The sequence below is a fragment of the Xiphophorus maculatus genome, chromosome 5 (assembly GCF_002775205.1).
Source record: "Xiphophorus maculatus strain JP 163 A chromosome 5, X_maculatus-5.0-male, whole genome shotgun sequence".
Lineage (NCBI taxonomy): Eukaryota > Metazoa > Chordata > Actinopteri > Cyprinodontiformes > Poeciliidae > Xiphophorus > Xiphophorus maculatus.
The window spans coordinates 16,798,983-16,823,341 of NC_036447.1; the positions used below are offsets into that span (position 1 = coordinate 16,798,983).

The following is a 24,359-nucleotide window of genomic DNA, read 5'->3' on the forward strand; positions in this document are numbered from 1 at the left end:
TAGTTCTAAAGTAGCTAATTCTTGAAATAAATAAACTTTGAATTTTAATGTAATTTATTAACATGGAAACTGAACAAAATAAAGGCATGTAGTAAACGCATATTCTGAATTTACCAAAGCAATAGCAATTGTGGAGATAAGCAGGCAGCTAACACACATAGCAATTTGATATGCTATGCACCAAATACACTCAAATGTTTACACAATAACCTATAAAGAGGTTTGTAAAGCTACTGCTAGCACATCTTGATAAGATGCTAAAGTTCCAGAGGTTTAGTCTGTTTTATAATCAAAAGCAGAGAACATCATAATCAGACATTATTCAGAATCAGACAAGGTCAGGTGTTGTATTTGGTTTATTTCACTGATTTCAGCTCTCGTTTTATAAACCACAGTTAGTGAAGGCGTCTACAGTCACAGAGACAAACCTGATTGCTTTCACTTTTCTTTTCTTACTACTGTGTTAAAGTCTCCCCCCCCCCCAAAGTCTAAAATCTTAAAACTCAAAGCAGGATAACTTTAGTTGAATGTGGTTCTGGTCTGTTGATGCCTGCTGAAGTGAACCAAACAGCGCTGAAGCGGTACGGTGCTATGGTGGTCCGGACCACTGGCTCCAAGTGGTGACTTTTACAGGGAAAAGCAAACTTGCAGTCATGTAACACAGGAGGGAGCGGGGTAGCATCTGAGAGGGCGAGGCCGAGGCAAATAAGATGCAAAAGGAAGCACTTAAAAACATAAATTACAAGAACAGAAGCAGAAAAGTAACACTTAAAAAGAAGAAGCTAAGAAGGCAAAGCTGCGGCCCGGAGGAAGAGGCACGTTGTAGGTGATAGGGCACGCACAGAAAAAAACGAACCTCAGAGCCGTACCCTAAATGCACCACAGTGACACTCATCTCAATAACACGTGACTAACCTGAGCATCCTCACTGCTCTGAGGTCAGCTGTTTGAGGTGGGTTCTTTAGATTCCTGAGTGAAATCAAGGGTGCCGACTAAAGCACAGATTGATGTGGAGATGAGCAGGCAGCTAACGCAAAACACATCACTAGCTCTCCAACACATGATCGTAGCAAAGAAAGCTGGAGCTGAAAATAATAAATTAATATAAAATCTTGCCAGAGTGGGAAGAGAATTTTTTTTTCAATACTTATGCAAAGCTTGTTTTTAGCTCTCTTCGGATGGTATTTGTTTATGTTGATCAGCAGAGTTTAGACCGAGACAGGAAGTAAACATCTGATGTCCTTCCTGTCTCTGACGGAAGCAGAAGAACCTGCCTGATGCTCTGCTGGTGAAAATGATCAAACTAAAATTGTGTTTGTATTGCCGAGCTGCAGCAGGATCAGCCTTATTGCTTTGGGTTGTAACCAGGTAAGTGAGCCAATCAGCCTCCAGGTGGGTGCTGCTGTGTTCTCTGGGAAGAGTTGCAGGTTTTTACTCAATAAAAAAACCCCAACAAAACAGATAAATCAGTTTTAGTGCTGCAATAAAGAGGTGGAGGATTCTGACTATGTTTGGCACACCGGGGGTCCGCTGTGATTTTGGGTTATGAGGGCCCACTGTGGGGCACATCTGTGCCATAACAACACACACACACACAGAAAAATAATCCCTCATAACGTCGGTCACACAACAACAAGCACAGTCCATCGCTTCTGGGTTAAAGCTGCTTCTCTTTGCAGTGAATCTGCAACACATAAACACAAGGGTCCAGCGAAGGGAGGTGTGTGTGTGTGTGTGTGTGTGTGCGTTTGTGTGCGAAGGGAGGGGCTCAGTCCATGCGTCCTGTTTCAGTGGGTCTGTCTCAACAGTGTGTGACGCCCACTGTGGGCTTGTGTGGGTGTCGGGTCACAGTTCATTCAGGTAGTGATGCTCGCAGTGCAGCCAGGAGGAGCTGCAGGCATCGAGGGGTAGAACTTCTTTAAAATAGAACCTCTTCTTCTTCTTCTGCTAATTATATACACACAAACTCCTCAGCACAGCCAAGTCTACAATCATTAGCCTCATAATAAGAATATGAATAAACAATCATAATAATAACAATAATTATATATATATATATATGTATAGAGATGTTGTAGCATTGAGTTCTTGTCAGCAGCCATCACTTGAACATTCACGGTGGTGAATTGCATATGTACAAAAAAACCCAAACAAACAAACAAAAAAAAACAAAAGAAAACATCCTTTACATCCCAGTGCGCGAGGCTCAGGGTCAGAAGGTGGAGGTGGTGGGAGAGGAGCTGTGCTGGTGTTATCTGAGCCTCTTCTCTGCTGAATAGATGGACATGTAGTAGTCGTTGCTTCCCACAGCCAAGTGGGGCTGAAAGGAGACAGAAAATAAGTTCCTTATTTTCCTTCATTTTACGTGATGTGCATGAGCAAATAGCAGAAAACAGCCTCGGAAAAGATTTAGAACAGCAAAAAACCCCCAAAAACATTACATTTAAATTTAATCGTATTCTAATTCATTAATTTCGTAAAGCCTGGAATATGCAGCGAGTCATTAGCTTGCAGTCAGGTTCAAAAACACTGAATGGAATAATTGTAAAACAGAAGGTAAACTTTAAAGAGGGAACCTACACAAATTTCATTTTAAATTTCCATTATTACATCTTCAGATCAATTTTATATAAGTGTATGAATATTTTAGAGCAACATATGCTGTAAGCACATGCAGAAATAAAAACCCCAGAAGCAAAAATCCTCATTAAATGACAACGTTAGGGTTACTTGCTGGAATTACAGTTTTTTGTAGCAAGTTTTCATTCTCAGACAAAGAAACAGTATTTTTATTATTCGGGTTCAGTATTAAAGGTTACAAAGAAGTTGAGTCACAAAATCAGCTTTTTGAGACATCTTTGCTGCAGCACAGAAAAGCTCATGGTTCATGTTTTACCCAGTATGGATGGAAAGCTAAACAGCTGATAGCACCGATCCTCTGTCCCATGAAGCCGTCGTAGTACTTTATATTGCTGATCACGTCGCCGTTAGCGTTGTAGACGGCTATGAACTGGTTCATCGATCCACTGCAGCCGCAACAGCAGAACAAACAAAGATCTCAGGTTCAAAAGAGAATCATGGAATAGATCGTAATAAAGCTTTTTTTTTTTTAAGGGTGAACTTGTGTGACCGTCTGAGCAAACTCACCAGGCGAAGAGGTTGGCCTGTGGGTGGATGTCCAAGGCCGTTAATCCCTTTACAGTCTGCAGCACATTAATCGAGTCTGGGGTCCGCGGTTCAAAGAACCGAACGTCTCCGTTGACACTGGGACAAGATGTGAGAGTCAGAACGGCCAAGGCAAACAGGGCTGAATAAAAGCCTCAGTGCTGTAGAGAGTTTACCTGACACTAATAATGTTTCCATCCGTCTCCTTCTGCAGGTGAGCTTTAACCACCCAGGCTCCGTGTTCCCTGTAGGTCATCACTCGACTGCAGAAACACCACAAGCTAACATTAGCCTTTATGTCGTCTGACCATAGAAAAAGTTGAAAAGTCAGACAGAACACAGAAAGATCACAACCTGACAGAAATTCTGACTGAACATTTTTTTCCTTTTTTTCCTGGGGATTGCAAAGTTGATCTGAAGCAGACAATAATTGATTCTTTTGCGAAATTCACTAATCTTTTTCAAGTTTTCTTTCATGTTACAACCACAATCTTTAATTGATTTTTTGGTAATTTTTGTGATATACCTACACAAAGTACAGCATACCTGTGAAGAAAGCATGACTCATAAATGAATTACAATACTTTTAGAACCAACTCTTCACACAAATACAGCTGCAGGTGTTTTGGGGGTATACCTGTACAAGGTTTTCTGCAAAAGTTTAGTGAGAGCATCTGTCAACATCAGTTTTCAATCTTTGTCACCAAAAGATTTAGGTCTGGTCTGTGACCTAAATCATTAGATTGCAGCTCTGGTTCAGTTCAGCAGTGAATTGCTCGGTGTGCAGTAGTTGTGTCATTCCCTTTCCATGTTCAAATGATGAACTGAATAAACTCTGGGAGACGTTCTGAGCTTAGGATGGCTTCACAGAACATCTGGAGTTATAATGAGATTAAACTCTGTTCAGGAGGCTGATGACTTCTGAAGCTAACTGGTTGTCTTGCATCGTTTTCAATTAGGCACAGCTTTGTATTTGACAATCTTTACTTTTGGTCTACCTCTATAAAGTGCTGTACGCTTCAAATAATAGGGGATTATGTAAAGCTCAAGTATTAAGATAAAAACTAAGCACCAAGCAATAAAGTGTTTCTTAATAATGCATCATGCAATACAGACAGAACACCACAGGATGGCAGTATAGCTTCAGGACTAAGGCAGCAAACGTCCAACTTTCTGAGAGCATGCATTTTGAAATGTGCCTCATCACGGCTTTGGGGCTGTGCAGAATCTAAATAACCTAATCCATACAGTAAAACAGAGTTATATGAATTATAGATTGCACAGGCACAGCATCTGAAATGTCTAACAAAAGATACAGAGACCCCCATTAACTCAACAATGATAACAAAATGCTGAGAAAAGCAAACAAAACTAGTGAAACTACAATTCAAAGCTGCATTTTAGAATTTCCCCAATTCCCTTCAGCGCATCTCCTGCATGACCCAGGTGAGCTGGACTTCCGGCTCTCGCAGAGGGAGAAACAAAACTTCTGAGATGTAGCTGCAGGCCTGAGGGGAACCATTACATTTACTGTCTTTCTTTAAAGATGTGCCTTTCCACATTTTGGCTGCTTTTTTTTGTAGCCCACAGGGGCTGACATTAAAATAATGTTTTACCACCTAAGGGGGGGACACAGTACCACCACGGTCCATTAAAAGAAGTGACAACCCCAGAGGCAGATTTACAGCACTTTACGCACAATAAATACAGATTAGTGAATAAAGTAGGACTCAGAGAGAGTTAATGTGGACAAAAACCACCACAACTCCTCTTCCTTAAATTAAGACAAAAGAGAGGCAGCTTAAATAAAACAGGGCAGGGAAATTAAATCATAAATCCAAATAGAGCTTCATTTGACGAGGAAACAATGAGGTGAGAAGATGTGTGCAGGATCCGGTGAAAGGGACCTTACCATTCGCTGGGACCCATCCTGCGATCGAAGACCCGCACCGATCCGTCACCCAGACCTGCAACGATGAGCGAGCGCTGGGAGTCGCAGGACAGGCTGGTCACACAGCTGTCGGCTCCAGTCGGGATGTCCTGATTCTCACACACACACACACACACACACACACACACACACACACACACACACACACACACACACACACACACACACACACACACACACACACACAGCAACCTTTTAGTCGAGGTTTCAACAGGTAACACTAATTTCACACTAACCTCCCTCTATGGATTCATTAATCATGTCTGACTCATTTGAAGTTGGACTTCATATGCAGGCACAGGTCATTTGTACTTGTATGAAGTCCATCCATCATGACAATAATTAGCACACTGAGGTTTGTTAAATTAGTTAAACAGATGAAGCCAAACTAACATAGTGACTCTACATCAAGATTGATTAGTTCACAGGCAGTGCTCCGATCAGTAAACTTTTAGTCAAAGTTACCCTGCTTTCCCTCCAGACTCTAATTTAAAATCTCATTTTGAACTATAAAAACAGACGTTCACTTTGAGGTTATGGCAGATGTTTACACAGAGGCCAGGAAACAAATTACAATGGAAGAAAAGGAAGGATGAAAAATGGAGAAGAAGAAAGAATGACATGAGGAAGGAAGAAGAAGAATGTAGGATACAAGAGAAGATGGAAGGACAGAAGAAAAGAAAGGAAATGATCAAAAATGGAAGGAGACAAAAAAGAATGAGTGAAAAAAAAATATAATGATGGACAAAGCAAAGGGAATAAGGAATGATAAAAGGAAAGCTTGAATGACATAAGATTAAAAGGAAGAAGGCTATTATGTAGGCCGTTATTATTATTACGTACAAAGATTATTGGTCATAGCTGTCTGGGGCTTAATTCTGAAATCTGGAATCTTTGTTTTACTTTTCTCTCTCTCTACCTACTTCTTTTCTACAAATAAAGGCCACTTGTCCCAAAAAAAATCTTTAAAAAAGAAAAAAGGAAGGCAAGAAGGAAAAATAGGAGGAAAAAAGAAACAAAAGAAGCAAGCCAAGACGGAAGGACAAAAAAGGACAGAAAGAAGGAAGGAAACAAATAATGTTGGAAGGAAAAAAGGATGCAACAAAGAAAGTGGGGAATGAATAACAAAAAGTAGAATGGAGGGATACAAGGAGAAAATGAGAAAAGAAGACCAGAACAAAATGAAGAAAAAAAAACGAAGGATGGACACCAACTTAGATAGAAAAATTCAAGTAAAAAATTTATACACATTGGGTGGGAATAAAGTTTGGAAATACAAATATTTTTTCACTATTTTCTTTCTCCAACTTTGTCAAGACCTGAAAAAATGTATTAAACGTTATCATTTTTTCAGGCTTTGTAGCAACCCTGGAAATGTAATAAAGAACAAACATCAGGAAAGAAAAGTGCTTGTTTTAAGTACCTGGACCTTCATCTCCCTGTCCGTGTCCCAGATCCGAATGACTCTCACATCTCCTGACGTCATGAGCAAACCAGTTTCCTGTTCCCAGTCCACGACCATCCCAGCTCCTAAAACACATCGATGAGACGTCAGTCAAAAAGTGAGTCATGAACACAACAGCTACCCGAAGTAGCCCACAGCAGGACTGTTCACTGTTATTACACCGCCATAAGGTGGGTTTTTAATCACAATTACAGAAAAAAGCTTGAAAAATGTGATTACTGAAAATAATTGGCCTACAATCTGTGAAGTGCTGCTTCAATTTATTGTTTTTAAGCGCTTAATTCAATTTAAACTGGACTTGCGCTCACACACAGCTGTTAAACACAAAACAGCATGTGTTCACTCCCCAAAACACAACCAGCGCAATCTGTTGGAGATTTCAGGAGGCTCTCGCTGCCACATATTGCAAGTCAAATGAAGACTAGCGCAACAGCTTCCTGCACCACTGTGTAACTAACACATACACCCACCAAGATAAAAAAAAAAAATGAGAGAAAAACAGAAACACTGCCAGACTCGGACACAGCAGTAGTAAGAAAAACAAACAAACAACAACCTGTAATGCCAGGTTTGAACATAAGAAATAATTAGTGTTGTTTTATAAGAAAACAGTTTTTAAAAATACATTTCTGAGTACGAACTTCACGCAGATGGAAGAATGACGCAGCATTTGTATCTGACCCATCAAGATGACCGCTAATCTGAACCTGTCAGCAGATTCTGGCTTTGGCAACTCAAATAGCAATCGAGTGAAAAAGCGAGGCAGGAAGGAGTAGAAAACAGCGAGGCTCTTCAAATGCTGGCAGGAGCCAGAAGAGGACAATCTGAAACGAGCTCTGCTGGCTCACCAACACAGTCCACAGGCCTCTAACTGCAGCTCGCAGCACAGCGCATGAGAGGCGGCGTGCAACGACATCGCAGTCGCTCCATGCCGCAACCGTTCAGCTGAAAGCAGAACGGTTTCTGCTGTAGCATTCAGGGAGGCTTCTGATTTACATAAGAGTAAATGTTCAGCTAAAAATGATCAGATGCCTTCACACAATCCTAAAAGAATCGTGGCGCTTAAAATCTCCTTTAGAAAAATTATGTGGCGATGCTTCAACTTGTATTCAGTGTTTCTTTACTGGAACGTTTTCCAGGAACAAGGGCATTTTTCAGGGGCTAATTGGTTTTCAAGTGGTTCAAGTCTTTCAACATGAATTGTATTGTCAAGGACAAACCCATCCCGCAAAATTATAAAGTAGTGTGCACAAGAAAGTGTAAAGATCACTGATAAACAGAATCAAAACAACAACATATAAGGAAGTAGCGAACAAATACTAAAAAAAATAAAAAATGTATCCTGAAACAAGCCATAAATTTGACATTTTAGCACCAGCAGAGACCAGAAGTAGAAAAAAAATATCTCATTAAAAGTTTTACTCTTAATTTTTTCTGTTCCTGTTTAGACACAAGCAGTTTATGCCAATTATTCGTTTTTGGCAAAGTATCACGAGTACTACTGCACACTGCAAATGAAACACTTCAGAAAAATAACATTTAAGTGGCAACTTGTGCATATGTATTAATTAGTTTTATTTTGTAATCAGGTTGCTGTGTATTGCAGACTTCTGCCCAGGTCCCTCTTCAAAATGAGATCCAGATCTCAATGGGGTTTACCTGGTTAAATAAAGGAAATAATAATAAAAAAAGGTAATAGAAGAGTTTGCCTACAATACTCTTCTACAAAACTTTAGGTTTTAGTGCTCCATTTCTCTAGGTCTGTTAAGAGTTTAGAGAATAAAAACAAAAGTGACATATTCATACATGGTGGTTAATAATTCTGAAAAAAATGAGTATTTCCTTAAAAACAAAATGTTGCCAGGAAGCTACATTTTTATATAAATCATCTATTTTCAGAAGCAGAGTGTTATCTTTGTTGCTAAATGCAGTTCGTCATCTGTATTACTTGAAGCTTAAGAGACGGTTTTATTTTTATTAAAGTGAGACATCCAGTTAAACTGCAGTGGTGATTTTAACAGCAAAGGAAAACAACAGTTGTTCCAGTGTACAGTGAATGCAGCACTTAACCTTATAGCGTGTGAAGATAAAAATTAAGAGACAGCATAACAATAGTCTGAAGTGTTACAGGTAAAATTGCAATAATTGATGTTTTCATCCAGTTTCTTTCTTGTGCCACATTTTTAAATGCAGGTAGAAGAAGGAAAGGTCCATTGTTCCAATATTCTTTGCCTTACATTCAGAGCTGGCTCCACATGCTTCTGCTAGGAGCGGCGGCTTGACTGCTGAACTAAATATATCATGGCCCTGTATTGTTCTGCTGGCATTGGATTGTCAGGAAAAACCCAAGCCCCCATGCGGTGGCGGCGGCTTTGACACCCTGACTGTGACGCAACCCAGCCAGCTCGGGCATCACGCCGCCTGAAGCGTGGGCTCACGCGGAGCCAACAGCATGCAGGGAAAAACACTTCACAAGACTGAGGCTGGGAGAAGAGACGAGGCATTCCCTTTGAAGCCGACAGCTTGGATGTGAGTGGAGCCGAGATGGGGAGGAGAGAGTAAGGCTCTCCAACACACAGAACCGTGTGCACTATCACCGAACTGTGATTTAGACGGTTATATCTTATCTCTCTAATCTCATTATCTTCTCCCGTGAGGAGAAATCCTCTTGAGGTTTACTGAGAGAAAACCTTCAAAACCAAACGTATGTATCGCAAGGCAAACACATGTTTGAGGTATTTCTACTTTGTTTCTTCTTAAAATGTGTAAAAGAAATAACAGGAAAATGAGAAAAAAGATAAGGCTATTCTGTGTCTTTGTCTTCTCATTACAGCATGAAATAATTCGTCCTCTTACCTATTAAATTCTGTCTTTTTTCTGACTTAAAAAAGTTATTTGGTTATAAAAATGGCTCTCACAAAAAAGAGACATCATCAAAGCCTGCATACTGAACCATATTTGTCGATGCAGATCAATGAGTGCAAGATCATAATCACAAAGAGCTGCTTCATTGTAGTATTTGGTCGGGTACAATGTCTAAGGTTGAAAATATGTTTGGGCATCTGGGTGGATGTTCTTAGTGTTTTATGCACCAAAAACATTTTTATAGATTGTTGTGACTGAACTCAATAAGAGTCAGGTTGATCGTTGTGAATAAACTAACTTTGCAAAATTTAATCAAAACATCAAAATTTCATGTTACCCTAATTTTGCAGAGCTCTAATGTAAACCAACAGAAGTCTGTTTTTGACTATAAAAAACTTTTTGACACCAAGTATACTTAAATGCATCAAAATTTAAAATTGTGATGAATGACACATGAAGATGTTAAGATAAAAACATTTGACCTTTCCTCATCATTTATTCATCTTTAACTACTTTTTTTGTAAGTTAAAGCACCTAAAATCAATATGTCAGTCGAAGGTAATGTATTCTGAGCTTTACTTTGGAGATAAATCCAGTCAACTCCCTCTTCCTCTGCCTGAGCTGCTACTTCCCCTCAAACTGTTTCTTTCTTCTCCAAAAAACTATCCCTTGTCAATCCCCACTTTAGGAAGAAAAAGCCTTGTTGACTCCAGCAGAAAACATTTAGTTTTAGATTCAGAGGTTAAAACCAGAAGATCCACAAGTTTACACCAGATGCTCTTAGTTCCCGCTTCCCGTCAGTGCTCAGCAGCTCAAACCAGGAGAAAACTCTGCCTTAGAGGAAACCTTTGAGAGCCACAACAGGCCTTAGTTATCCACACACAAATCAATATGGACGTAGAGAAGCTGGAACCAAAGGAGTCAGGAGATGGAGGTAAAAACTGCATCTTTAAACATGCAGAGATCACCTCTTCTTATGCAGCTTTCAACCAGAGGAAAGTTTCCATTAAGAGCTGGCTGAGTTGTGATGAAAAATATTATCACCAGCGTTGGAGAGATAAAGAAGAATATTATGTGTTACATTATCTTTGCTTTCGCAGAAATATCACACTTTTATTCAATTTTCTATTCTAAGAAGTGGGGGCTTCCTCCGCTTTTTCATTCTGCACCATTTTCTCCAGCACTGGCCTTATTATACCTGCAGCTCATTAAATCAGTTTTTTCTCTTTTATCTCCTTTCCATCCGGCTTTGAATGGAAATACGCTCTCCCTTGTATTATTAGGAGCTTCTTTGTGCCTTGTAATACATGATGACATCACTCCATGGGAGTTTTTGATCTCCAGGGAGTCTTCCTCGCTCTGACATTAGTTTTCCTTTAGGACCTCGGTCCTGCCACACGGGGGAGGCAAACAGCTTTATCCTGGCTGATTGATAAAAGACCTATAAAACGACACCCTATAAAGGTGGCCAGTACTAACAATTGTTGACCTAATTGTCATGGGGAGAAGGTTTCTCACATCATTTTAAATTATTCAGAACGGATCAAATCCCAGAACACCTTACATTAACCTTACAACGCCAGAAAAATCTCAGGAGAAACAGAATTTGAGAAATAAGCAACAATATTAAAATGTCAATGACTTGGAATAAAGAGCTAAAAATTCTATTGTATTCAGTAAATTAGCATGAACAAAATATTTTCCTTGATCTAAAAATTTAGTGGAAGCAGCATCAATGAAATCTGAGACATAGAATGGTCATTTCAGATTCAACTGAACAGACAATCAAGATCATACGAATCAGTCAGAGGCTTATGATTGCTTAAAAACCCTTAAACATCAGCAATAACATCGACACAGCAGGTGGTCATGAATTTTCGATCTTTGGGTAAATTTGAAACATCCCTCTATTACACCTTTGCACATGATCATATAAAATACATCATTTGTATATCACTTAACCAAAGGTAATTTAGGTAATTTTGGAGACGCAAAAACAGGAAAAAAGTGTTATGTTGGAACATTAATAGTAATAACTATCAATCATATTATTGTATTCCTGCCTTTTATTCCAATAGTGTAAGAAGCAGGGATGCACTGATACGAAAATTTGAGCCAAAATTTTTATCCGATATTAATATTGCTGTGATAGCCAATAACTGATATTTGCTGATATCATAAATATTACATATATTTCATAATATTTTTTTCACAACTTAACTTTTTTTTTTCTTCCCCTCCAGGGGGTCTTTTTGTGGGCTCTAGTGTCCCTTATATGAAAGTAGGCTGACAGGAAAGGGGGAAGGAGAGGGGGAAAGATATGTGGCAAATATCGCCGGGTCCGGGAATCGAACCCGCGACGGCCGTGTTGAGGACTCAAGACCTCCAAACTTGGGTCATGCTATCCCCTACGCCACCACGGCACGCCCACAACTTAAGTTTTAAATCAATTGGAAAAATGAAGATTTTGTTCATCTGCGCATTGTGAGAGGATGTCCAAGTGGTTGCCACAGGAGACTCACAGGTTGGCAACACAATTGTCCGCGTGTGTCTGAAGATTTATTATGAGATTGAAATGGTGCAAAAATGTCTAGATTTACTGCTATTTCAGTTTAATAAAAAGATGTGGTCTTTTTGACAAGAATGTGATGATGTTGTAATACAGAGACCTGTGAGTTTCGCTTAGTTTTATATTAACTTAATAGATTACAACCCACCAGTTTGTCGGGCTACTGCTAAGGAACACGCCTTCAAATTTCAGGTTTAATATACATACAATCAGAAATGGCTGACACAAATTTTTTAATCCAAGATTAAAACATTATATCAATTCTTGATATTAGATTTCAACTTACTTTGCCAAAATTGCATGTTAGAAGGCATGTGCAGTTTTACATTAGCGTATACTTAATCATCCAATCATAAAAAGCAAAGTAAAATGAGATTGAGGGACGCATGCTTTCAGGGCTTTTATAGATTTACCTAAACTACCAAGTACTGTTCCCTTAAACTCCTCACAAAACTCACAGGATGTAGATTTATTAGGGTTCCCAGAGCCCTGGTGTTAACAAGGCAGCGAGCAGCTCAGCTGAATGTAGAGCAGGACACAGCGTGTACCTCCATACAGCTAAAGAGACCGGACCGTCCTATTTTTATTTAATGTAGTCAAAAGGAAAGGGTTACAATAAGAACCAGGACAGTACAGTCTTAGTCCATCCGGGATTAAGTTTGCACCAGTTTTTTGTTTTTGTCATTATCTTATTCTCTTCCGTCACATCCTTTATCTCAGCACAGACTTTAATTAGACCGATATGTCAGTGCAGGGATGACAAGTCTTTGTGGTTTGATCCATCCTTCTCAGATCTTAAGGAAAGTTTGTCGCCTTTTCCTAATCAGAAAGTACTCCAAGTCACCAAATTTAGCAACATTTTCCACAGTTAAATCCTTAGTTCCTCTCTTCATCTCCACTATTTTATCTTCATGCTGTCCAAGTATTCACCCAGCTCCTTCCACAATCCCTGTGACTTCACCCATTCTTCCCTAGAAACTCATCTTCCTCTTGTTATTTTTATTCTTTTGACTCCACACCTCTGGTGACAACCTTTTGCTTCCAACTGCAGCGGCAGGAATAAATTCCCCAAGCCAAAGACCCTCCTGCATTTTCACTGCTTCCTCTGGAGTTTAACAGGCTGGCCCCTGCAGACGCTCAACGCTATTAAAAATATCACAGCACCCACACACTCCAATTAAACAGCGGAACCCCAGGGACAAACGTAAATGAGTCGCTTTTAAGAAAGCGGCGACATGAGGTGAATACGAATGCAGAAGGATGACAGACGAGCAAGGCCTCACCTCTGCAAACGCTGTAAATCGCCAGCTATATGACGGCCAAGTTTAGTGAGATGCCATTGGATCTCAGCTTAGCACTGAAGTACAGACATATAGTCTTATTGCTTTAGGCTAATGCTAACAAACTAGAATTTATGGTAGCTGTCTAGTAGAAGGCTAAGTTTAGCATTCTAAGTTTAATGTCACTAAAGATCTTGCTAAGTATAAAGTAAAAGTCAGGAGTTTCCGTAGGTATTTTCAGGATTTATTTTGGGTAATTAGCTTCAAGTGTTTGAGGTTGGAAGGCCTACCTGCCATCACCCTAATCTTTAGCTCCCCTAGCTGGGTCACTCCTAAATGTTAATATTGCTTCTAGTCAAAAGAAAACGTTGGAGAAATTAAAATATATATTTTAATTATAAATCAACATTACTGGAATCATGATCTGAAAGGTTTCAGATTCAGTGAATTGCTGTGATTTGTGCTTTCAAAATTGGGTCCTGTTTTTATCTTTGGTGCCCTGAAGCCTGGAGGGAGTTAACCCTGCTTTGTATGTTGGGATTAAGAAACCCAAACATTTGCTACTGGTTGTTGTGAACAGACTGTAAAGCCCTGCCTGGATCCTCATCAAACTGATGCTAAATTGTTGGCAAAGGTTTACAAGTTGGGGGGAAAAAAACAAAAAGGTATCAGCAGGAGCGTTCTGCAGGGTTTTTAATTCCATTTCTAATTTTATTAATTTTAGATAAAATACACAACTCTGTTAGTATGGCGTGGTTGTTTTGCTTGAGCTTAATTTTCAAAATTTAAACTTAATTTCTATCCCTGTTAAGAAGTGTGGGTTAACGTTTTGAGAGGTTCTTGCTATCATAAACAAAATTAAACAACCAAATTTTTTCCTTTGTATTCTTGTGAACTTCAGAGTGACTGTCAGAGATGGAGTGGCTGGACATTAACACACCAGACAGATGAACGAGCAATGGAAAAGGGGAAGGGGTGTGGGGGTGATGTTAAAGGAAATAAAAGGACTACAAACAGAAGAGGCACGTTCCAAGCTGTATACTGCAGCACCCTTGCTCTCCGAATAAGCAAGAAAAGAACAGGAAGGTAAGACTCACCTCCTTGTTTGCTCCTGTCAAGATAGATGGAAACCCTTCTGGCCAGACCTGCGAGTGGGGGAAGGGGAAGAGGGGTACAGCAGGAATGCAACAAAGCCAGCGACAAATTAGAAAGAACCCCTGTGCATGCTAACCCAAGGAGTCCCACACACTTCTAAAAGAACTGTAAAACTGAAAAGAATCATCACCTCTAGAGTTTTGCAGTTCACATGCATTCAGCAGAGGAATGAACAAGGCAGCTGCTTCCAACAAAACTAGCTGAGATCTAAGAGGATCTGCATCCCAAACAGGGACCATCGCTCAAACTGTAACCTGCAGGGTCCAAAGTTCTGATTCGCCCTTTTCCGCAGGGGCAAAACCAGCAGCAGGACCAGACACATCTACAGTCCCTTGCAGAACTCTTCATAACCCTTGATTTTGTTGCATTTTCTCCAGATACAACCACACACTTCTGTGCATTTTATTAGAACTTTATGTTCCCGTCTTGTGAAGTAAAAGGAAAACAAATGAGTTTCAATTCTTTACAAATAAAAATCTGAACAATGTGGCACATTTGTATTAAGCCTCATTTACTCTGATACAAATAAAACGCACCATCACTGAGTGATGTGGATATTTAAGTCTCGGCATAAATTCAGGTGTTCATATCTGCATACTCCTCATAAAGTGCTTAGATGTACCCAAGGTTAGTGAACTAGTTGTTGAAAAGTCTAAACGAGGGTTAGATTAGAAAATAATATTCCATATATTCCAAGCTTTTAAAATGTAAAGGAATATTGTTGCATCAATCATCCATAAATAGAAAGAGTAAAACTCAACAAAGTGGCACAGAAAAAGCCATTGTTGAAGAAAACAAAATAAAAACTCCCATTTCGAGTTTGCCTATAAGGTGTGTAGGAGACACCAGCAAACACATGGTAGATTGTCCTCTGCTCAGAAAAAACAAAAATGACTTGAAATTTACTGATCTGGCAAAGATAGCAGTCTGTAGTTGGGTAAAGCTGGTAGGAACAAACATTTAAAGTATTCCTACAAAGCATTTACTCAGAGGGGTTGAAAATAAAGACTCAAAAGATTTTCAGGTTTTTGTTTGCAAAAACCTTTGAAAACAATGCATCCTTTATTTATGGTGTTAGTCTATGTGAGCTGAATAAAATACACGGAAGCATGTGGTCGTAATGTAACAAAAGATGAAAAGGTTGAATAGATGAATATTTGTAAAAGTTCCTGCACATAAATGTCTGCAAATGTAAATAAAAGTTAGAGAAAGGTCGACTGAGTAGGATACTTAGGAAATAATGAAGCTGCCCGATTCAATATTAAATTAAAACAAAGGGATTTTGACATGATAGGGAGTCGTTTTGTTGCTGCCTTGTTCAGCCTCTCTCCAGAGACGAGGGAAAACACAAAACAATATCAAAGACCCAGCAAAGTAACAACAAGCCAGTCAGTCTAGAGAAATGTTCCACTGGTATGAAAACAGCACAGAAGAACGCCATTGGCTGATGGAAATGGGGTGAGTGGGGATGGGTCCAGCAGGTACCAGGCTCCGACTGTTTGTCTCTGCCAGCCTCTCCTTGAGAAATGTTCAGTCTTTTAGCAGCTGCCTTCAGAGCAAGAACAGATTTCTTGGCAGCACTAAGATAGAGTTGTGTATTATTTAATGGGCTTTATATTATTAATGCATCTGAGGACAGTTTTTTTTTTTATTCTACAAATTCTAGCTTATAACCATCAACATACCTATTGAGTAAATGTAATTACTCATAAGAGAATACTGGAAGTTTATGCTGGAGAAAAACCTAGTGTGTATGTGAGGTTTTATTGGTCTTTTTTAACATTTCTGCCAAAAAAACAAACGGAAGCCTAACTAAAAGTTCAGGAGAAATCTCAGCTGATGCCTTCAGTGTAGTCAGAGTCCAAGCCAAGCAGCAACTGTCAATCCACCATAACAAGCACACCATTAAATGTGAAAATCTTTGTGGAAACACTTGCAGAGAGAGACAAAGACAGGGAAAGAGACAGAGTGTCCTCTCTGCAGGGGCAAGAGCCTCTCTGGGCAATTTGTGGTGTGGGACTTATCCAGGCTGTGAGGTTAGTTAAATGTGTCGCCTCTCCACAATCCCTACAGTCCCCTCGGAGCTCTGCTGACTCTGTTGGGACCTCTGTGGAGGCTTTAGGTCATCCAGTCACTTATCCTGACAGATTCAATGTTCAGTCAGATGTGCTTCGAAACACAGTGGCGCACAAGTTGTCCACAAACTGAGCTATCATGGTACAATATTAAAGCTAAGTACAGATGGCTTTCAAATAAACACAGATGTCTGCAAAATTATATTTAAGAAACTAATTTAATATTGCTCATTAAAAAGGACACAACATTCATTTTTGAGGACTTCTATTTCTATATGTTTTTTAGTCTCATTAAATGTTCATCCTTCAAGATCTTTTTAGCTGTTAATGTCGAAATGGGCAATTTAACAGGAGTTCATCCAGTATAAAATCACTCCACAGTACTCATATATATTAGTCAGCTTTAGCTCTGTACAATTGGGGAATACTTAAATGTCTGATGAATGTATTTGTACTTTTACTTCACAGTAATACGCATGTACCAAACATAAAGCCTCTCACAGAGACGTTAAATGCGACAGAAACTATGCAGACTAGAAAGGAGACGATTGATTGATATGACGTCTTCAAGGCACCTGGGAACTATAGCCAATTTTTTTTTTCCAATTAGACATTTCAGCACAACCACATGTAATTTCCTTCTGCTGTGTCAGACTGTAAGATGGTTCTCCGGGGGGTGGTGGTAGTTACTGGAAGACACTTTAGCTCCGCCTGGGAAGCTGATACCCTGTCTACCTTTAAGATGAGGATTTAAACTTTCCTTTTATATAAAGTTGGGATAGATTTTCCTGAGTTGCTGGTGAACCTTAGGCCTATCACTACACACCTGGTGTTTCCTCACTTTACTATTTTCTCCTACTACTCTCCAGTGATGCATTCCATTAACTTTTTTTTAAACTTTCTGTTCTCTATTTTTCCTCGCCTTGGAAGACATGTTTGGCCCAACACTTTTGTATCTAACCTTTTTTGATCACAGCTATTGATGAAGCTTATGTGACCATTAGACTCAATCCAAGTTTATTTTGTTGGTATTTTATTGCCTTTTGGCTCAGAATAAAGGGCGAGGTGTTAAGAAAAATACTTTATCTGTAAAGGATTAAAAATTCACATTTCTTCTAAAATGCAGCAACTCTAAGTATACAAAAAAGACGTTGAACATCAAAATATACAACTAAATGACAGAAACCCTGTTCTTAGAGGGTAAATAAGGGTAAAACTGGTGATATTCTGCCAGTGGAAACTGGAAAAAATAAACATATATATGTAATTCTACAGGGTTTTGGAAATGGAGTTCAGAGTGGTTCAACATCTGTCTCCTTACTCTCCTGCTTTGTCCTACCATACATGATCATATTTGCTATTGGTTGAGTCTTAACCTTTATATCAATGCCGGAATTCTTAATATTTTTTTCATTTTTGTATTTTCTTTCTTCTCTTTTAGTTTCTGGCTGGCCCAGAGGAAAAAAAAATACATTTCTTATTTAACCATGCACAACTTTGCATAAAACCCATTTAACTTAGCAGAGTCATTACAGTCACTGTATTTCAGAAAAAAATGTGACTTTAAACCCTCTCCATGAAATGCATTTTTCTTAACATGCCTCATCGGCCAGTCTGAATGCTGCATAAATAAGCAAAAAGCAGAAAATAAGCAAAACCCAAAACCTTCTGGGGCTCTATAGTAATAGTGACCTTTAAAGATTACTCTCAAAAACACAGTTCAACTTCATATAAACTTGTTTTATGCAGCCCTGCTTAACTATAGGAGATGGGGAGCACTTTCTACATAATAGGTAATTCTGTGCTATATTCACTTGCACCCAGACATCAGATTTTTACTAATTTAAGCACTACATATTTTACTTTCTTATTTTATGATTTTTTTTCTGTAATTAATTAGTATAAATGATCAGGTTTAAAGTCTTAGCTCTGATTTTTATATTGTCAAGATAATTAGCTGTATATTTAACATAAAGTAAAGCATTTACTGGTTCTTTCTCATAAGAAGTACAAAAGTATGGTTACTAAATGCAGCAGTTATTGACACATTTAAGTGTGCACACTCCTGCAGCCCCGCGTTCCCCAAAAACAATTCTGGCCCAGAAATGTAGAAGTGCTTGAGGCAGAAAAATGTGGAGCAGCTGGGATTGAGGCATGACAGTGTGTACTGTGTATGTGAGGTGTGCAGGGGTGTGTGTGGGGGTGTGCGTGCATGTGGTGGGGTAGAATAGTGAAGTGGGTGGATGTTTCTGACAAGAGTGTAGCGCTGCTGTCTGCCCTGGCTCACATATTTGTGAATAACTGCCTCAGGAATTATGGAAGTGTGTCAGCTAAGAGGCTAAACGTGACAGTAAGTCCACAAGATTGTCAACAGTTGAGTTTTACGTGATCTGTTTTACTGATGGAAGATAAACAATCCTGCAAGGGAAGAGGGAAAATTACCTACCTGCTGAATGCATAATTCTGCAGCCAGATTAAGTTGAATGTAGGCCACCTCGCAGGTTAGATCCAGCTTTTTCAGAAATATAACAGAAACCTGATGGACAATTTCTAATGGTGGCTGGCATCAGATTTCACATTATATTTGTTTCAAATAATAGTGTGCATTTATGCTATCTGATGAAAAAAAATCAAAACATCACTATATAATAATAAGTCAGGCACAACCTAAATATTACAAAGTTTGGAAGGAAGTTGCATTTTATTTCTATTCCAATCTTGTGTCTCTACTAAAAGTTTAGAGATCTGGGCTCTGAGAGCTCACAAGTTCTGGCCTGAATCTCCAACCCTCTGGGGTTATAACACAGTTTGATAGTTTGAACCATTATAAAGGCCCTTTTTCTAGCAATTACAAAATAGAAATCTACAGTAAGACTTCAAGACATGTATAAATGAGTTTTTATGGCAACTTTAATGAATTGGAAGTTAGAATTTTTTATGATGTACAGTAAAATTTAATATGATCTGACATTAACATTGAATTTGATTAATCCAGTCTTATGACTTATTTTAAGTTATATATGTTTATAAATCACCAAACTAGATTAATTTAAACAATAAGAACACTTCAGGTTCTTATTAGTTTTTCTTTGGTTCTGAGCTGAGTCGTGTTTTGATATCTGATGGTCTCACTAATCCACGATTCTGGTAATATATTTTTGTACATACATTTCTTTAATCAAAAACTTATGCAGCTCTTTCATTATATTTGGATTGAAAAAGTGATGCATAAATGTAGCTGTACTTTCTCTTACAAATAGTCTGTATCATGTTTTATTTCTGATTGGTTGAGGTATTATGCCATTGCACATTAATAATGCCATTGTGGGTGTCGTTGACCAAATTCAAACACTTCATTTTCTCGTTCCCCTTAATGTATGATATTGGGACTGGTCAGTCATTTTGGGATTTATAATTATTTCCTAAAGTTAAACAGGGTTATACATATTGTTTTGACCAATTTCTGCTCAACGGGGATTGATTGTTTTCTCTTTATGTTTATTATTTGTTGTGATCTAAATAAAAAGAATATTAAATTGATGTTTATTTGCTGCTTCACTCTGGCGCTTTCGAAGTCTGCCACCAGTTTTAGTTTTTAACTAAAAAAGCTCCTTGGTTGCATTTAAAGGAAAAAAAAACAGGATGTTATGGAAGAAAAAAAGTGTGCGCAGAGAACAAGAACTGCGTATATTCAAAGTTTAAGCTTGTTTGAATTAATGCAGCAGCCTTCCTGTCATACTTGCTGAGGATGGGGAGGGGTGAATTTATGACTGGGACGGGTTGGACAGGAGGGGTTGGGGTGAGCATCCACCAAAACAGGAGGACTGTGGGGCATGAGCACAACACGCAGTAATAGAAAGTGTTGATCTTTACTGTGGGTGCTGGAGGAGGGCTGACCTCTGGTGGTTGGCAGCATGTCGGAAAGGCCCTGCCATGCCGTTACCATCTCTGGGTTCTTTTGGTCAGCAAAGTTCTTCCAGACACGCAACGCTCCGTCATCTGGACAAAGGAAGGAGGTGACGAGATGAAAATTTAAAAAACACACACAAATAAATTAAAATACAATCAAAAAGAGGATTTACTGTATGTCAGTCATTCAATTCAGAAACTAAACTTTATATTATAGTGGGTTAAATACACATGGGAGTTTATTGTGTTTAATTCTGTTAATTTGGATAACCGTGATTAATGAAAAATAAATATTTAGTTTGTGGGAGAATTAACATACAGCTTAAGATCAATTAAAAAAAAGATTTTTTTTTTTTATCATAGTCATTGAGTCCCTACACAATAAGTGTAAGCCACAAAATGACACTGATAAGAAGTTGGCTGCTTACAGTACTAACACTGTAGGCAAGCAAATTGTTCATTACCCAGAGGCCATTATAATGAATCTATAGGGTATACTTTTTAAAGAAAATTACTGAAATAAATAAACTTCTAGTGATATTTAATTCACTAAAATGCCTTTGTATGTTCTGAGTGTGATGAAATCTTCATGAGTTTTGTTTTTATAACTTCGCTAAAGTTCTTTAAACATAAAAACATCAGAGAAGTTAAGCAGAGTAACATTTTAAAAGGCTGTTCACCTACAACATCTTGACAGAGAAGAAAAACAGGACTGAAGCCTTGCCCTAAAAAGATATCTGCAGCTCAAACACAACTAAGAGCAAAGCATTAAACCTGTCCACTCGCTCCTTCCAGAACGTTATTACAAGCCATGAAAGTTCCCACCTGATTTATGCTCATTGCTTTACTTTTTTAATGTGGTATCTGTATAAGAAATGGTATCCTTCAGAGCATGACTGATGGAGAAAAGCTCAATAAGTGCACATTACTTTTTGATGAGGCTGAATTTAAAAGCATTAATTCCTGAGCATTTTCTCGGTTTGAAGTGCAATTAAAGGCAATGTTTATTCTTAGTTTAAATTTATTCTATGATGAACAAACAGAATAAATGAGTTTAAATGTGGAGTTTTTCTAAAGAAAAATGACCTATGAAGATCGAAGAAAGAAAGATAATTGCTCAGTAATATTGATGATGAATACAGAGAGGTGTGTGTAGGATACAGTAAGCACTGCTAATGCTCTGGTGGGGACAGATATTTATATTTTCTGGATGTGAATTAGTGCCTCCCACCTGTCGCAGTGAGCAGTAACGAACAGTCATGTCCGTTCAGGTACTCCATGGCAGTGATCCGGGTGTAACGAGGGTTCCCGTTGTAGAAGTAGTCCAGCCTCTCACCTTTCTCCCAGTCCCAGAAACTGGTACAGACATATTCAGGCTCCAGTGTAAGTGAAACAATAACGCCTGGAGGAATTCAGGCTGAGTGTGTGATGTATTCTGACCAGATGCTGTCCTTGTCGGCCACAGCGATGCAGGTGTTGAAGGGGTGAAACTTCACAACAGATGGCACTCCGGGGTTACGGTTGATGAATATTTGATCGTCTAGACGGGAAATGCCTGTGACAAAAAAGGAAGATGGTAAGAGTTCTCAAAACTCAGATGGTCACATTTTTGTTGAATGTGTCTCCAATGTCAGATAGTCACATGATAAGTAATTTGTTTTGAAAGTCCTGCAGAATATCCAGGAAAGTATCACTACAATACAATACTCAAAATATGTGCATTCATGATGAAGAAAATATTTAATTGATAATTATGTTCCAGATGCTTCAGCTGTACTTTGTGCTCTTCTTCCTGATTGGTTGATTCAGAAATTAACAGCCAATCACAGTCAGTAAAACAGCAGAGAGTGGAATTGAACAATCATTTTATTGGTCCCCTGGTGGAAAAATCATTTTTATCCACACAGCTGGATATCAGGTCCTGCATATTTTCTCTTTTTCCTAATCATCATAGAATAGAATAATCAAATCAAATTTTATTTGTATAGCACATTTCAGCAGCAAGGCATTTCAAAGTGCTTTACATCATGTCAAACACAGAAACACAATGCAACATAGAATCAACCATCAAAACACGACCTTAAGTCAAGTTCCATCAATAAATTTGTAATTGATTACGTTTCAAATACAATAATAAACAGGTGGGTTTTTAGAAGAGATTTAAAGGAAGTCAGTGTTTCAGCTGTTTTACAGTTTTCTGGAAGTTTGTTCCAAATTTGTGGTGCATAGATGCTGATTGCTGCTTCTCCTCGTTTGGTTCTGGTTCTGGGGATGCAGAGCAGACCAGAACCGGAAGACCTGAGATGTCTGGAAGGTTGATACAACAACAGCAGATCTTTAATGTATTGTGGTGCTAAGCCGTTCAGTGATTATCTTAAAGTCTATTCCAGTCCCTACACTGGTTTTATAGACAGTGTAGGGACTTTAAAACACACGTTGGGTGTTATGTGCTCTATCTTCCTGGTTTTAGTGAGAACGCGAGCAGCAGCATTCTGGATCAGCTGCAGCTGTTTAATTGATTTGTTGGACAGACCTGTGAAGACGCTGTTGCAGTAATCAATGCGACTGAAGATGAACGCATGGATGAGTTTCTCTAGATCTGGCAGAGACATTAGTCCTTTAATCCTGGAAATGTTCTTCAAGTGATAGAAGGCCGACTTTGTAACTGTCTTTATGTGGCTCTGGAGAGTCCATCACTACTCCCAGGTTTCCCAGTAAACCCCAGTATCTCAAAGACTTAGAAGGGTTTTGTAATGCCAGAAAATAAGAAAATAATTTGAGATGGTCATACAGAATTTTATGGAGAATGAGTAAAATTTTCACCACAGTTTCATGTGACCACTGAAAAAGCTGTTTTAACTCTTGCATTAAGAAGCGGACAACTTTATCAGTAAAACGCTGTTATACAGAGGTAAGGATCTAGACAAAAACGTAATCAGTTTGTAGCTTTCTCCACTCCTCAGCCTTCCTCTATCTCTGCGCTCATCCTCCTCCTCCAGTCTTGTCTCTCTCAGGAGGGAGCCGACTGAATGAGGGCAACCCTTCCACTTCTTTTAAAAAAAAACAAAAAAACAGAAGGGGGAATTCAATGATTGAGCGAGCAGTTGAAAGTAAGGGAGAGGTGTGTACGTGAGCAAAACTCAGCTCTGACGCCAATCGCCTCGTGACTGGGTGTGTGTGTGTGTTGCAGGGGGGCTGCCAGTGACGTTGAGTTTGTTAGTTATTCTGTTTGAGAGCGCTCTAACTTCACAGGAGGATTCTGTGACTATGCTGCCACTCCATACTCTGTACGAGTGTGTGTGTGTGTGTGTGTGTGAAGGGACTCCTGTGTGTCATAGAGCAGGATGTTTCCAGCTGCGAACCGTTTTTATATCTATCCGTTCACTGCTGTAAATTATTTGCACACAATTTGCTGTGTTGTCGCATCATTGGCTTCTTCTGGCCAGACGTCAGACATAAAGCTCAGTAAATCAGTGATGAAGATCGTGAGGAGATATTCACAGTGCTGCTTCTTAACTTGATATCTAACCATAAGCCTGCTAGTGTCGACTTTATATAAAAAACCCCAATAAAAAATAGTCCAAAAATATGTTTGTGGAAATCCTGTATCCTAGAATTGTAGTTCAAATCGTCCACCTCAATTTTTTTTTTGCGTTATCACATACAAAGCTGAAGACAAAGGTCAGTTATTACCACATATCCAACAAAACTGAAAGAAACTTTCTTGACTTCCTGTTTGAAGCAGCCAATCAGATGCCAGAATCCCTACAGAAGCAGCCATAATCCTGCCCACTAAGTTTGATGGGCGAGTTATAATTAACATTACTAATATTTAATTACCGTATTTTTGGACTATAAGCCGCTACTTTTTTTCCCACGCCCAAATGTTTCCCAAATGTTTTCAAACTCACACCCCCTCATCATG

General features: G+C 38.9%; 1 protein-coding gene across 6 annotated transcripts in view; it reads right to left on the reverse strand.

Moving 5' to 3' along the window:
- Window positions 1-338: 338 nt before the first annotated feature.
- Window positions 339-24,359, reverse strand: part of rptor (regulatory associated protein of MTOR complex 1) — a 142,422-nt gene continuing 118,401 nt past the window's right edge. For 2 of the 6 annotated variants that reach the window (XM_023333674.1, XM_023333677.1), the window contains 10 exons: window positions 21,875-21,989; window positions 21,666-21,790; window positions 20,399-20,524; window positions 14,393-14,440; window positions 6,540-6,646; window positions 5,078-5,205; window positions 3,342-3,428; window positions 3,148-3,264; window positions 2,897-3,026; window positions 339-2,320 (listed from right to left, as the gene is read on the reverse strand). In XM_023333674.1, coding sequence (XP_023189442.1) covers window positions 2,252-2,320; window positions 2,897-3,026; window positions 3,148-3,264; window positions 3,342-3,428; window positions 5,078-5,205; window positions 6,540-6,646; window positions 14,393-14,440; window positions 20,399-20,524; window positions 21,666-21,790; window positions 21,875-21,989 — 1,052 coding nt within the window. In that variant the 3' untranslated portion in view covers window positions 339-2,251. The remainder of the gene's footprint in view (window positions 2,321-2,896; window positions 3,027-3,147; window positions 3,265-3,341; window positions 3,429-5,077; window positions 5,206-6,539; window positions 6,647-14,392; window positions 14,441-20,398; window positions 20,525-21,665; window positions 21,791-21,874; window positions 21,990-24,359) is intronic. The other 4 variants (XM_023333678.1, XM_023333679.1, XM_023333675.1 and 1 more) reach the window with 3 other exon arrangements.